The 16,191-nt window shown below is 48.9% G+C and overlaps 1 protein-coding gene across 2 annotated transcripts; it reads right to left on the reverse strand.

The window, feature by feature from the left end:
• Positions 1 to 302: 302 nt before the first annotated feature.
• LOC116944237 (p53 and DNA damage-regulated protein 1) lies at positions 303 to 16,183 on the reverse strand. Of its 2 annotated transcripts, none has more exons than XM_076068242.1 (5): positions 15,827 to 15,968; positions 9,858 to 9,930; positions 8,916 to 8,990; positions 7,932 to 8,012; positions 303 to 5,613 (listed from the first exon to the last, which is right to left on the reverse strand). In XM_076068242.1, exon 5 carries the CDS (start codon positions 1,761 to 1,763, stop codon positions 1,032 to 1,034), a length of 732 nt encoding a protein of 243 aa, XP_075924357.1. In that variant the 5' UTR covers positions 1,764 to 5,613; positions 7,932 to 8,012; positions 8,916 to 8,990; positions 9,858 to 9,930; positions 15,827 to 15,968; the 3' UTR covers positions 303 to 1,031. The 2 variants fall into 2 exon arrangements, with proteins under 2 accessions (XP_075924357.1, XP_032813642.2); XM_032957751.2 differs by having other exon boundaries at positions 4,525 to 5,613; positions 15,827 to 16,183.
• Positions 16,184 to 16,191: the final 8 nt, after the last annotated feature.

Consider the following 16,191-nt stretch of genomic DNA (forward strand, 5'->3'; position numbering starts at 1 on the left):
GTTTTAACAAGAATAAAATAAGCCTCTGTGCCGTGACGTTTGGGTCATCCTCTGTATATCTGAAATCAGCCCAAGCCTCTAGTAAATCACGTGACTTGTGTGCGTGGCCAGCCCCACTCTGAACCCCTCTCCCATCTCTCCGCCTGCTGTGAAAGCAGCAGCGGCAGCGTGAAGGCCCCGACGCAGCATCTCCCTCCTCTGTCTCTCCTCGTCTCCCCTGATCCCCGTGCCCACGTTTCTGCGCTCCTTCTCCATCCTCTACCTCTCATCTCCTACTCCTCGTCTCCCCCCCCCACCGCCCCCCACGCATCGCATCCCCGACTCCCCCTTGCCGTGCCGTATAGTCACGGGTAAGCGGCGTGATTAGTCACGTTGTGTACGGCATGTCAAAGCGATGCCCGTCACATTTCCTTAAACGTCTCATGCAGGTGACCGTTATCCTCAACGTCATTATTATCATCATGATCGCCAACATCGTCATCATCATGAAACGACATCGACCATAATCACAATAAATCCTAGTCAATCATCATATATTAATCATCGTCGTCACTACTACCATCATCAACCCCACCGTCATTACCACCATCATTCTAACCCTCATCATCATCATCCGTCATACACATTTATCATCAGCACCATCATTACCTTCATCATCATCACCAACTGCCACCCACATCATAAATCATCACCATCATCATCAAAATGATCATCATTATTAATAAACACCACCATCATTGACACCACGACACATAATAGTGTTGGTGCTGGTGGTGGTTGTGCCTGACGATTGGAAGGGGTGATGGTGGTACTGGATGTGGTAGTTGTGGTGGTGGTGGTGCGTGACAATGGGAAAGTGCCGGTGGTGGTCGTGTTGGTAGTGGTGGTGTTGGTGTGCACAGGCTACCGTGTGTGGTCCCACCGTTCCACAGTGACTCCAACAATTTGGTCGAGCTGCCCCTAATCGATATCGAGTGGCCGGTTTGAAAGAGCCCCCCCACCGCCACCCCCCCTGGTGGAACAACGCGAATTCATTTCACGCTACACCTCACCGTACGAGCTGCTCTGATGAGCCTGAGCACAGCTTCTCTGCAGTTGGGCTCCTCGTCGCGAGCTCTGGGCGTGAAGCGCACCTCCCCTCGCGGTCCCGCAGTGCCTCTCACGCCGAGACCCGGGCCCACCGCGCCATCCATCACTCCGGCCATCGCCATCGCTTCGTCGACTGGAATGCCCAGCTGCCTCCACGACCTCGCCTGCATCAGCTGCTGATGCTGCTGTAGCTGTAGATGTTGCAGCTGCTTCTGCTGCTGCGTATGCGGCTGCAGCAGCAGCTGATGATGATGATTGATGAGGTCTCTTTCATCCGGCCATCCGAGGTCGAGCATTGGCGGCTCCAGATCGGACAGCTGTGGAAAGTAGGTAAGCGACCGCGCCTCTTCCAATGTCCTGCCTGCCTCATCTTCGTGACCAACGTAACCGGGACATTCCACTCCTCTCTCCTGCTGCTGTTCCTCGTCCTCATCCTGACAATGCTGCATTGGTGACACCTCCACGCTGGCCAGGATGGCCTCCATCTCGTCGTCGTCGAGGAAGTCTTCCGCACCTTCCCGCTCCACCAGCGAGCGGTAAGCGAGGATGCCTCCGCTGAGGAGGGCCTCCAGAGCCAGTCGCTGGTCTTCCCTGTAGGAGTCCTCGGCTTCCCGACGAAGGACGCTCATGTGCTGAGTCCCCCAGTCCTCCAGCTGCTGAGACTGTGCGGACATGGCTGATGGCTGAGGCTGGAGTGGCTTGATGAAATGTCCTTCCGTGATATAAAAAAAGGTGCCACCAACAATTGGCCAAAGGGGGGGGGGGGGTGCTATCAAATTTTGAGCGGTCGGTTTGAGAGGAGAGGTCCCTTGTGGAAAATTTTGAGATCAAAATTGGCCGGCCAAGTCTTGGCGGACAAATACTGACGCGGCCGCTTAGAGAGAAAGATATTACCTAGCCTGTTGTCAATCAATGAGGCCAACAACTGGCAAAGCTGTCCTAGCAACCGACTCTTTAATTAAGCAATCAATGAATTAATTCACGAGTTCAGTGATTCTTTGGAACGTATACGAAAAAAAAGACGTTGGTTTAAGTAAAAGCAACGTACCAAACAGAGCACTGTACGAGGTTTCCGACTACGTAACACGTCTCGGGTCCTCTGAAAATTCTAAACAAACACATCCAGGTAGATCTTCATGAAGTCGGCTTGTGCGAACGTCCGACTCGTAAGGCCACGCGCACCGGAGTAACTTCGGAGCGAGTTTGAGAGGTGATGTCACTCGCGAAGGCTCGGGAGAGTAGTTTTGAATTCTTCAATCAGCGTACGCGTCCTCTGTCTCTCTCGTTCTATCCCTCTCTCTGTGCCCTGCCCATGCCACCCTCCCCCCCACCTATCTAGCTCTCTAGACAGCGTGGGTACGCGAGGACTTAAACTCTCCCGGGCGCCGTCAGGCATGTGGGAACACGAGAGGCGCGGGAGGAATGCGCGCGCCACACGGACGAGTCGACGGAGAGCGGGGCGCACGCGTTCGCAGCAAGGAATTCCAGGTGATGGCACGGGGCGCGCAACTGGGGAGGTGCGGGATAGGGGAGAGAGCGTGGAATTTCGGAGTTGAACGTGAGTGGCAAGAGGAGTCGCGGTGTGTCTACGGGACCATTGTTTTGTCGGAATCAAGATGATGAAAAAATCATTGGCTTCACCCATTCCGGCAGCAATAATGATGTATTAACATGTTCAAACACCAAATAGACACCACATATTGCAAGGCATTTTCAAGTCTGCATTCACCACACATCATGATCGTGGTATCACATGCAATCAAACGCGCTTTGATGATAATGTGTGCATTGTCCTTGGAACTGATTGGCCTACACCAGAGACAGCCTCCTTTAAGGCCTTGTCTCACGCCAAAAGTCGAACAGCACAAAGACAATGCAAATATCGAAGAGTTAATAGCGCGGGTTGAGCAGTTATATCTATGGGACCATTTTGTGTCGGTGTCAAGATGACGATGATTAGGGGCGCCACGGTGGCTAGGAGATGTTAACAACCTCGCCTGGTATGCGCGAGATGGTGGGTTCGATCCCGACTCTGACGCCTGTTGTGTATTTAGAGTGTGCATGTCTCTTCTCCCCGTGGTCACGTAGATTTTCTCCGTGTCGTCTGGTTCCCCCCCCCCCCCCCACACATTCAGAATCAACATCATGCGTTTAGAGTATCTGGCTGCTATACAATTCCACGCGACAAGCCACTTCCGTTGAGCTATCATTTTTGGCCAGGTCCCTTCCAAAAGAGCTCTGTAGCTCAGTGGGGCCTTACCTGGTAAAATAAAAAAAAGTTTAGTTTAGAACAGAGAATACGTTTTACCCTTTCCGGCAATAATACGATACGGTACGAGGTGACTCTACGGCTAACGGAAGATGCAGCCAGAAACTCCGTTCCGTGTCCGCATGCAAGTGCCCGAGTCGGGAATGGAACCCGGCCTGGTCCCTAACTTGCTGAGGCACGAGTATCACCATCGCAGCGCCACCTTGAAGACTGGAAAGTCTTGCCATGTGACTCATTCTGTTTACAGAATACCCGAGACTCCTTGGGGGGGGGGGGGGGGGACTGTACAGGTGGCAACTCCCACCACTACTACTCCTTGTTCGAATTGAGATTGACATGTCCGGGCTTGTTTATGGATACATCTTCTAAAATAAATATCTGATGGATGCGAACAGCCATGCCCGGCTCACTCTCGTAAACACCTCCGCGTCTTCCCGCACGGCGTTTTAACAGAGGGGTCCATTGTCCAGCAGCTGTTGCAGCTCGCTGGGCAAGCGAGAGGGAAATTTCCCACTCCAATTACCGCCGTGCTGTTACTTCACAGGGATGGCATTGTCAACGAGCGTCATCCCCGTCACCCCGCACCCGGCATTTTTAAATACACAGCAAACCCTTGCCCATCGCGGGGGTTACATTCTTTAAATAAAATATCCGCAATCGGCAAGTCCGTGACACGCAAAGTCACAAGGCAAGGTCATGTTCACGGTTCGAAATACAAAAACCCAACCCCTCCTCCTTTTGTTTTGTGACCCTGCATCAACTCAAACATTACACAGGAAGTGTATATATGTTTTGTGACCCTGCATCAACTCAAACATTACACAGGAAGTGTATATGTTTTGTGACCCTGCATCAACTCAAACATTACACAGGAAGTGTATGTTTTGTGACCCTGCATCAACTCAAACATTGCACAGGAAGTGTGTATATGTTTTGTGACTCTGCATCAACTCAAACATTACACAGGAAGTGTATATGTTTTGTGACCCTGCATCAACTCAAACATTACACAGGAAGTGTATATATGTTTTGTGACACGACATCAACTCAAACATTACACAGGAAGTGTATGTTTTGTGACCCTGCATCAACTCAAACATTACACAGGAAGTGTGTATATGTTTTGTGACCCTGCATCAACTCAAACATTACACAGGAAGTGTATATATGTTTTGTTAACATCAAATTTTATTGTCATTCGAGAACCCAGAATGCAAAGTTAATTTAAAAAAAAAACACGGGAAGCTTTTTTGTCATTAATGTAAAATATGATTGAGGTTTTCTGCAAGTGTTAAACGCAACTTGCACAGTGTACAATGGTCGTGAGCGGGAATCGAACTCGGGTTGAACGGGGTTCTTAGCGGAGCGCGCTAATCACTGCGACAATACATTAGCCGACACTCATTGTGACTTCACTATAATCACCGTTTTACTATTTTTTTCATATATATGCGTTCTTGAACTCGGGCATAAAAAGCAACATGCCCACGTGCCCAAAGAAGGTTATCAATCAGCGAAAACAAAAAAAAAATACTCCTTAGATGTGTGGATTATAAAACTCAAATGGAATTCAGAGGTAGCTCAGTGATATCCGCTTCCAAGGGACACTCAATCTCTTAACACCAAGGGTTGCACTGCTTTGCGAGGAGTTCCAAATGAGCGCTTCATCTCGTGATGCTGATGGCACAATCCGGATAAAATTGGGGAAAGAGACAAATGACCCGAGTGTGGATTCTCAGAAGAAATGTGCTCCGTTTACCCGAATAGCGATTCTCTGCAAAAAAAAAATGTGCTCCGTTCACCAAAATGCACTGACAAGCGTGGTGAAGTATGGTCAAACAACCACCGTGGCCGACACAGTGGAGGGAGGCCTTCATCCGGCAGTGGACCGACCAAATGGCTGTCCCCACACCGATGTACACACAGGCACATCCGACACCGCTGACCCGAGATCACGCCTTCGGTCGTGTCGTTTGTTGCTGGCCGCTCGGCGTTTCGGAGGGTCTGGGCCCACGCTGGGCGACGGTGGTGGTGATGATAACGATGAAACAAAGTTTAATCCGAAATAACGAGCGGCTCTCGACGCCCGCTTGGCGGAAGGAATCGCAGGCAGCGCGCGCGCGCACGAGGCGCCGATCATCGCGGGGCAAACGCGCGGGAACGGCTTCTTCGTCACTCCTTAATTACTTTATTGATCGCGAGCATTTCCTCCCGCGACAGCGGGGCGAGATCGAAGCCCTTTAGCTCCGGTTTGCCTGCAGAAAAAGGGAGAGGGAAAAAAAACATAGGAAAAAAAAACAAGCCGCTCGCACACACAATCGCAGGACGCTCATCGCAGTGACAGCGGAATGGATTTGCGTTTGACCGAAAAAGCGCGGCACGCCGAGGCTTCGTGGCGCGCTCCACGTGCCGCAATTGTCAATTTCCCGTTACTCATCCCCCTGCGTGTTATTGCAGGTGGGGATGGAGTTGTGTGGTTCATGACCGCAACTTACATTTGTTCCGCCGCTATTACCCCGCTTGCAACGACTCGTCATGAAGGGTACCGCCCCCCGCCCCCCCCCCCCCCCACCCACCAATACCGCCACCTCTACCGGCTTGCCCACAATCGGTGGATCGGCTGCAATTGTGCCTATAGAATCAGAATCTTTATTTGTCCTGGAGGAATCCGATGAGCCATTAAGCTCTTTTTTCACAAGTAGCTCTTCTGTTGAGCCACTGGGCCGGTTTGTCTATGACAGCCAGGCACATCGAACATTTGTAGACACTAAGGAATGGTTTCAGATAAAAAAAAAAAACACAATTTTTGGTTTTTATCTAAAAAAAATAATTACACTGCGTAATAATAATTGACATTATGTACTCATTTAAGTTGGTGCAAATTTGGCAAACTCAAAAAATTACTCGTAAATTACTCAACTGGGCTTATTGGTCGTGAAAGCCTACGTGTTAAACCAACTGGGAATACAGGCAGCAACTAACGCCCACTACCGGCAGACCAAAGCCGTGAACCACTCTTGAAAATTAGACTAAATCCTCTTTGACTCTTTGAGTTCTCATCTGGTTATACGATGTAAATTTGAACTTAACGTATCTACATGCTGACAAAAGTGACCCGGTGTCACGTGACACCACTTTTCACCGGAAAAGCACGGAACAGATGTAATGCAAGTGACATCATTTCCCGTGACGTCATACTTTGCGGTTGATCTTCAACGAAATAAAAAAATTGGATCGTCCGAAACCTCGTATCTAGGCCCGATGGTTTTGGGATGAATCTGTTAATCTGGAGCACGTGCCTTGTAGACACCCTTCAAAGTAAAAGAGAAAAACAATGTATCCGTCCAACCTGCACTGACTATCGTGAAGTATGGTCAAATAACCCACACGCCTCACACGGTGTGTGGAGGCCTTCATACATTGTGTCCACGTGCAAAAATGTATTGGTGGGGTGAGGGGGGGGTAAAACAGTCGTTAAGTCAGAATGTAGAACATTTACAATCCATGGTCTGAATAAAACAACTTTAAGAATGGAATCAATCAAGACATGCTTAATAAAAATGTTGGAGAGGCGGTGCAGTGTTGAGTAAAATTGTGCTAAAAACTTGGTGACCCCAAGTGTAATTTTCTCACCACGGCTGATGGCAGTGGTCAGATGCCCCTACTGGACATCTTGTGAAAAGGAGCTTAATAGCTTCTCGGATTCCTCCAATATAAATATTCTTATTCTTCAGTGGTAAGCGATATCCGAACTGGTCCCCCGAGCCTCCCGCCGTCGGTCAACTCGTACCGACCTACGCGGACAAAATTATCCTCGACGCCCGTGCGCGACCAACACAGAAAAGCCTGGGACAGGGCTTTCGTCCGGCAGTGGATTGGCAACGGGTTGTACATTTTGTGCGGTGACTCAAACTCCCGGGGACCATTATCCTGATCAGACGCCCGGTCGCCTGATGGCAGCTCAGTCCAACCGTGAAGACGTGAGGTGCGCGGAGGAGCAAGGAAAAAGGTCAGACGCGGCGCTTTTATTGCGGCCGCTTTTAATGAGAATCACCGCTCATGCGACAAACGCTCCACGCTTTGGTCAATTGAGAGAGGCGGTGGTCGCCATAATGGAGGATTATACCAAGATATATCTAGCATACGGTACTGCAAAGGTTAAAGGCGCAGCCCTGTAACGTCTCTCTCGCGCTGTTGCTGGCAGACGGGCCTCCACTAGAGAGCCCCACGAAGCCGGTACCACCCAAGGTAGCAAAACGTTAATAGTACCGAATGATTTATATGGCTTATACGAGTTAACTATTGTTTCATAGCCCACCCATTTCGATTGGTTATAATTCACCGTTATTGGCGACCACGAGAAATTGTAACCACTGAAGTGATGCCCCCTCAGTTGTTGGTAACTGACATGCAAATTATCTGGTCTGGGCTCATAGGACTGTACAGAGGATATATTTGGCCTACTCTTTCACAACAGCTATAGGGGAAACCGATATCGCGGAAATTAACATCGCATCGTTTCGTGAAAATAACATCGCGGCTACTCGAACAAGTGGGCCCGTGACCTTCTCACCTTGCGCCTCGTTCAGACGATTCAACTTCACCTTCAGCTCCCTGCGGATCCTCGTCATCTCCGACTCCAGCTGCTCTTGATCTGAAGTTCAAACACGGGGTCGACAGGATCTCTTCAAGCATCCAGTGTACGAGGGTACAACAAGCGGCGTTCGTTCTTTTATTTTTGTCAAACTTAACGATTCCCAAAGTTATTCCCCCCCACCCCTGATCGTGATGTCGGTATCATGACTCAAGACAAAGCATCCATTAACACGGTTGACTACGTACAGTGCAAAAGAAGTTCAACATACATACATCTCTCGGACAGCAGCGAGAACTTTCGTGTCAGGGAAATGGTCCACAGAAGCTGATATTACAGAGCTACCTCTGAGATCGCTTTCAAATGACCTTTGTTTTACATGGAAGTGGGAAAGTATTTTCATAAAAATACTCCTGAAGAAGATCCCTCATGGTCCACCCTAAAGTACATCCGCACAAACCATGGCAGATGCGGATACATGATGCACAAAGGACGAATTTTAAAATCTCCAGTTTGCGATTTTGGTCATCCAGAACAGACCGTACAATGTTTAACGACGCAATTCCCGATCCACAAATACGAAGGAGACATCACGGTGATGACACCAACTCCGCTGCTCCTGAAGCCGTTGTCTGGCTTGACCACCTGAATGTGAATTTGTAGTCGTTGCTCTGCATCTACATCGACAGCCATACGAAACAAGAAGTGTGGAACCGAACTTACCATGGTGGTTTTTTTTCATGGAGTCATTGGCGAATGGGCTGTGGCTCATTAATCACTGCACACTTGAGAACCCGGTTTAATAACAGGCAGCTGCCTGGATTCGAACGCAGATTCTCAGCAGCACCGGCTCAGCTCTCTGACCTACGAGACACCCGTCCTCCTACCGATCGGTGATTTAAAACTCACACGCGACGATGCGTGTAATTGTGTCCAGTGCGATTGTGCGGCAAAAATATTTACCATTTTTTATCATCTGTCTTGTCTTCGATCGGGGTATTTTGATGAACATATTTCCAAAACAGACCCAGGTTTTTTCTAAAAAAAATCAAACAACCATTTTCAAATTTCACAACTCAAAAAAGTTTTCAGACAATAAATACGGAAGTACATATTTTAACGGAGGAGACGTGTATAGGTGTCGGCTTACAAAAGGGATGCATTCTTCAAATAAACACGGGTAAAACAACATTTCATGAAGAGGAATGGATTTACCCATTCATTTAATAGGAAAAATGAGACGTGTGTTCAGACAGTCATTCCAACGCTACTCATGGTCGGAGTTTTATTATTCACTTCTAAATAATAAGTAAGCGGGCTTCACCTGATGATGATCGCTTGTGTTGTGATCGAAACGTCGTAGTTTTTTATTTATTTTATTTGTTCTAGATTTGAAGCTTTCGTGACTGCAAGGATCCATACTCTTTGGTTCTATTCGGTAAAGTCACGTAGGTATTTTTTACCTACGTTATTTTATTTGTATTCATTTGAACCTATCTACGTGATTTTACCGAAAGACCCAAAGAATACATTTTGATTTAAAGCTTTCATGACTGCAGGGATTAATATTCTTGCTTCTTTCGGTAAAGTCACGTAGAAGAGAAGCAAAAAAAATATTGTTTTATATATTTTTTTATTTTGTTTCCCTTCTACGTGACTTTACCGAAAGAACCAAGAATATGAACCCAAAGAATAGTTTATTTTTATTTTTATATTTTCTTAAGTGATTTATTTACCGTTCCTATACTTTGCACTTCAATTGTGTGTTTGTACTGTTTGTTGTTGTAACGTTCTGACCCATGCCCCGACTGGACATCTGTGAAAAAGAGCTTCATAGCTCATCGGATTCCTCCAGTTTAAATGAATGTTCTGATTCTGAAAAACAACATTCTGGAGTCTCTGTACCCGCAGCTGCGCCCCCTTGCACGGCACGAAGAGCCTCTCTGTTGCTGTTCCTCTTCCTGTCCAAGGCGACCATCTGCAGGGAACGAGAGAGAGAGAGAGATAGATCGACGTTAAAACTGAGATCCAACTCGGTGACACCACCAAGCACCTCCATCATCTATCAACCCTGCGCCTCCGGAGCCACACACGGATCTTTGGCTGCCCCCTTGCGGGCGGAGGTTTTAAAAATATATATTTTTATTTTATTTTACTCGGTTATTTACACTCAAAAGCAGTGGCTGTTCTTAACCTGGGGTGCACGCTCCCCTTGGGGGGTGCGAGACATGGTCAGATTTTTATTAGAAGGTAAATAATCAAAAGACAAATTAAGCACGGACACGTAAGTACAACTACTTTGTTTCATCAAACCTATGTATTTATTAACATACAATTTTTTTACCATTGAGAACCAAAGGGCTGCAAGGCTGCAGTGAAGGTTAAAAACACTGCTCGAGAATGTGTTTGTGTATAGTGCAACACAAACCTTATCGCTAAAGTCACGTAGGTATAAAATAAAATAAATCACGACGTTTCGGGCGCACAACACAAGCGTCCGTCATCAGGTGAGAAAACATGACGGACGCTTGTGTTGTGCGCCCGAAACGTCGCGATTTATTTTATTTTATACCTACGTGACTTTACCGAAAGAACCAAAGAGTATGGATTCCTGCAGTCACGCAAGCTTCAAATCAAGATACAATCCTTATCCATAAAGAAATTGACAGGCTACATGCCAAAGGGAAGTGGACACCACAACGGCGAATTGCAGGCATGAGACTCCCCGACTTGTGCTGCTGCTGCTGCCTGTGAACGTTAACAGCGCCACTGAGAAGTGGACAGATCCACCTGCTCGCGGATGCATACCCTGTCAACCCCTTATCAGTGCCTACTTTATTACACACCAATTTAGACCGTATTGAGAACCCAGTGCCGTTATAAATGTTCTACGTTCATCCTACAAAGCCCAATCACAAGGGAAAACAACACAAATATATATATTTTTGCTCGCACTTAAACGGCTGTACGCCGTATGAGTCTGAAAAACTCAACTCTGCCTGTACATGAAAACGGGGTTAACCGTATGGGTTGACGGGTGTATGCGGGGGTGTGAGGTGGAGTGGGTTTCGGTGGACAACCGCAGGGGCTGTCTGTTGGGGCAGTTAAGGGAGTAAGAGAGTCTGAGATGTACAAAGGGGCGATCATAGTAGTTGGGGTTCAGTGAAGCATGGAGAGCAGAGTGGGGTGGCTGGGTTGTGAGAGCCCCATTGGAAGGTATAAAATAAATACGTTTTGGCGTGTTACAATTGCGAAGTAATACAATTTGTTTAATTGCGTTATCCATATCTGGCTACATAATATACACGATTGTCAGTCTTCTCTTACTGTTTTTTTTTAGGTATGTACATGGCAAAATCTAGGCGATGTTACCACGAGCAGCCCTCTCTCTCTCCGCGTGATGCGGCTCTCGAAATATTGTGGTACAAAAAAAACTGAAACAGATGGTGACTCTTCCTCTTCTTTGAAATGTTGCAGACCTCTTGGGCCAGATCCACCCAACAACTTCATGTGACCCGGCCCTTGGGACAACATATCGTGCCAACCCATACGGTTTAACCCCGTATTCTTAGACAGGGAAATTTCGTTTTTAGGTCTATGCGGCATACAGCTGGGTCAATACAAGTTAATATTTGCGTCTATTTGTTTGTGTTTCTCCCTTGTGATGAGACTTTGTAAGATGCACGTTGAGATTCATACGGGCACGGGGTGACCAATAAGGTGTGACCTGCTCATTAATAATAAGGTAAGGGGCCGTCCATAAATGACGTCACGCGATTTTGGACGATTTTTGACCCCCCCCCCTCGTCACACGGCGTCACAAAAAGTCAGAACCCCCCCTCAAATATGACGTCACAAAGCTCTGCCCCCCCCTCCCCCTAAAAAAAATAAAACATGCTTAAAATCGCTTTAAACTATTGTCATCGTAGTGCGTATTTAATGTGGCGCTACACTCTGATGTTGTAGGAGAAAACATTTATTAAAAAGTCTATTTAATTAAGTAGAACGTGTTGTCTATATTTATTTAAAGTTGCACATTTCGATGTGACGTCACATCTCTCAACCCCCCCCCCCACCCTTTGTCACACATCGTCACAAATGTGTGACCCCCCACCCCCCTAGGTGCGTGACGTCATTTATGGCCTCCCCCACCCGGGTACGCCCCCACCCCAGGCCTTGTATCATCAATTCGCAACCGACTGTTCGCATTGGCCGCTAAAATCAAGTTTAAAGTTGCATTTATTAGGTATAGCCCTGTGAGCCATGCGGCTCTTAAGCCGGGTGCAACCGCAACAAACAAAATTTGAACACAGAACATCCTGGAATAAACCAGCAAATATTCCACACAAAAAAACTTATTAAAACGCTGTGTGCAAAAATCACAAATGTGGTGCAAGCCAACAACAACAACCATAAGACAATTTAGATTAACCATATGTTTTCGAATCACCAAAATAAAGCTATAAAAACAATGTAACAACAGTAATCATAGGAACTGATTTTAAATTTAACAATAAACGATATACATAACATGTACGACAAAACCTGCAGCCATAGCTGGCAGCACGACACTCCCAGTGTATGATGTGTGAGTGAGTCAGCAGCAGCGTGAGTGTATGTGTGAGTCAGCGCATGATGAGTGAGTCAGTGTATGATGTATGAGCGAGTGTATGTGTGAGTGTATGATGTGTGAGCGAGTCAGCGGCAGTGTGAGTGAGTGTATGATGTGCGAGTGAGCCAGCACACGATGAGTGAACCTGTGTATGATGAGTGAATGGGTCAGTGGTTGTGCGAGTGTATGATGAGTGAGTAAGCGCATGATGAGCGAGTCAGTGCATGATGTGTGAGTCAGTGCATGGTGTGAGTGAGCAAGCAAGAACATCTGCTGGACTACATAGTGACGGACCAGCGGATGCGAGCCCATGTCCTTGACACCAGGACCTACCGTGGCACTGATCTGCCCTCTGACAATCGACTAGTCATCTGTAAGATGCGCCTGCCATTCTTCCACTCCGGTGGTGGGTGTACACCCAGGACCCCATTCCAACCTAAAGTGGCCTGGTCTCAGTTATCTGATGAAAGTTGCAAGCGAGAATTTCATCATCGCGTGCAGCTGGGGTTGGTATCGTCCCCCACTCCTCCTGATGTCGAGGGTAAATGGGCAAGGTTTAGGACTGTGACTTATGCAGCTGCAATGGCTGCTTTGGGTACGCGGTCCAGACCTCCCCAGAGACCCTGGCTGACAGAGGAGGTGTTCAGGATGGATGAGAAAAAGCGACATGCCCACTGTCATCGGCTACAGAATCCCACGTCAGAGAATGAGGAGGCTTACCACAGCCTTCGCTCGGAGGTTCGGAGAGCCGTGAGGCGCTACAAGGATGAGTGGTGGTCGCGGGTTGCTGAGGAGATGGAGTCTGCCTTAGTGGCCCGTGATCACAAATCTCTATTTAACTCCATCAAAAAAGTAACCTGCAGCGCCACACCTATTACCATCATGAGGGGAAAAAATGGTGATCCAATCTCCGACCCCTAGGAACAGGTTTGCAGATTTGCTGAGCATTTCTGTGAGGTCCTGGGGGAGAGGAAATCCCTCAGCCAGGAAAACATCGTGGCACAAAGTGGGGATGACCCTACTGGGGCTCCAGTGCCTCAACTATTGGAAGAAGTCACCCGCTGTGAGTGGCTGGCTGAGGTGCCATCTGTTGAGGAAGTACTGAGGGCGATCCGGAGTCTGAGACCAGGAAAGGCACCGGGTAGAGATGATCTCCCAGGCGAAATGCTGAGGGAGGGTGGCGTTTGTGCACAGACTGCCCTATATGACATGATAACAACAGTCTGGACAACTGGACAGGTTCCGCAGGATTGGAAGGATGCCCTGGTCCCCCTCTTTAAGAAGGGGGACCGCACAGACTGTAACAACTACAGGGGCATCTCACTCCTCAGTGTGCCGGGAAAGGTCCTGGCAATGATTATTCAACATCGCCTTGTCAGGCACGCTGAGGAGAGGCTTGCGGAGCCCCGATGCGGTTTCAGGAAAGGGCGGTCCTGCACAGATGCCATATTTTCTGTCCGTCTGCTACAGCAGAGGTGTAGGGAATTCCAAGAAGACCTACATCTCTGCTTTATTGACCTGGTCAAGGCCTATGATACCATCAGTAGCAGAGGGTCAGTCCCTGACCAGAGGGTCAGTCCCTGACCCTCTGCTCACGATCATTAAGGACCTTCATGATGGTGAGTGGGCCCGGGTAAAACTACGTGGCCGGGAGTCAGAGCCATTCCCTGTACACCTTGGGGTGCGACAGGGATATTCTCTGGCTGCCACATTATTTAACATCTATTTTGACCACATAGTTCGTGAAGCCTTCAATAGCTGTACCGGGGGAATCTCCATTTGGTACAGATATAATGTGAGGCTGATCGATGCCCGGGTGCGATCAAGGGATGGCTCTCTATTGCTCAACCATGTTATGTATGCCGATGTTTCGGTAATAGCTGCTCATTCAGAGGAGTTGGAGACGCTGCTGCTGAGACTGGAGCGTGCCACTAAGAGATGGCGCCTTACCATCAACCACACCAAAACTAAGCACCTACCTGGGTATTTTGTACCATCGGACACTCCACCCCCACAACTCCCAATCGGTGATGGGGCAGTTGTGGAGAGAGTGGAGAGTTTCCCATACCTGGGTAGTGCGCTTATGACCGGCTCCAGTTTAACAGCAGAGATCTCACTCTGAATCAGTCGAGCGGCAACATCTTTTCATCGGTTGCGTAACGCTGTGTGGAAGCTACCTGGCCTGTCGCTCCGCACTAAGCTTCACGGTCATTCCCTCCCTTCTCTACGCTTGCGAAACGTGGACCCCCCTAATGGAACATCTTCGCCGGTTAGAAACATTTAGGCTAGCCTGCCTACGATTCATCCTGGGTTTAACCAGGCTGGATTGTGTGAGCTCACAAATCTTTGAAAGATCTGGGCAAGGTCCCATCGGTGAGCTCCTCCGGCAGGCAAGGCTGCGTTGGCTGGGTCATGTAGACCGCATGCCCAGCCACCGCATGCCGAAACAGTTTTTGTTCGCCCGGATCGAGGGGGCTAAGCGGGCGCGGCACGGGCTAGAGAATAGATGGAGTGATGTGGTACAGGACGTGGAGCTGAGTGGACTTGCCGATGACTGGTACCAGCGGCGTCAAGATCGGCCTCTGTGGAGGAGGCTCGTGAAGGACGCTACTGGGCAGTTGGAGGCAGTCGCCCTCCAACAACAACGGAGGGCGGAGGAGCGACGCTCACAACAACGAGCGGAGCGCCGGGTGGATAAAGCACAGCAGGTTGGCACAGTAGGGGGCACAGGTGGTGCATCAGCCAGTCATCTCAGTCAGTCGACCCGTGGCACCTGGGTCTGCCCCGTGACCTCCTGCCAGCGGGCGTTCGACACTCCACGTGGCCTCAGGGTGCACATAGCCTGGCACAAGCGTCGTGGTGACGTCACCGCCACTTAGTGGCGAATGGCGGTTGTTGTTGTGTGAGTCAGTGTATGATGTGTGAGAAAGTCAGTGTCGCCCTCCCCCCCTCCTCTTTGCATGAACGTAACACGCTTGTCGCATTTAAACATCGTACCGCACCCCTTGGCATGTCTAGGCGACATGTTGGGAACTACCACCACCATCATCGTCGTCGTCAGCCGTGGTCATCCACTGCTGGATGAGAGGCTTCGCGCCAGGCCGCCCGTTTGTAGAATTCCAACGCAGCATGTTCGCTGCGGCCTTGAGATGGAACTACGTGCGGGCGACGTTTCGGGCAATTACCCTTCTTCACAGCGCGCGCGCACACACACACACGTGCGTTTAAAATGCTGCAGTACAGTAGATGATTACGTACGGACCTGGTGTTTATCCGCCAGCAGATCCTCGGCCAAGGCCTCCACCTCCGTGAGGTAGGTGATCAAGAACTGCGCGTCGGCGGTCATCGTCGCAAAAGTTATTATCCACAAGAAGGGAATCTATATCTGGTTCGTGTCAAACTCGCACGTGCCCCGGGGACATTAAGACGCAGCCCACGAGACGTCGGTGAGGGGAATAAGAGGGGAAACGTGCGTCTTATAATCCAGAGTACAACGGCGTGGTTGTTAATGATGGGTGAAGCTGCTGCTGCTGCTGAGAGCGAACGTAAAGAGATAAAAATAAAACGAGTGTCAAAGCGAGCAGGCAAACTGCGGCCGCGATTGTCAGGGGCAGCTATGAGCTAGGA

This window comes from Petromyzon marinus, chromosome 20 (genome assembly GCF_048934315.1).
Source record: "Petromyzon marinus isolate PM22_M1 ecotype Great Lakes invasive population chromosome 20, UKy_Petmar_22M1.pri1.0, whole genome shotgun sequence".
Taxonomy (NCBI): Eukaryota; Metazoa; Chordata; class Hyperoartia; order Petromyzontiformes; family Petromyzontidae; genus Petromyzon; species Petromyzon marinus.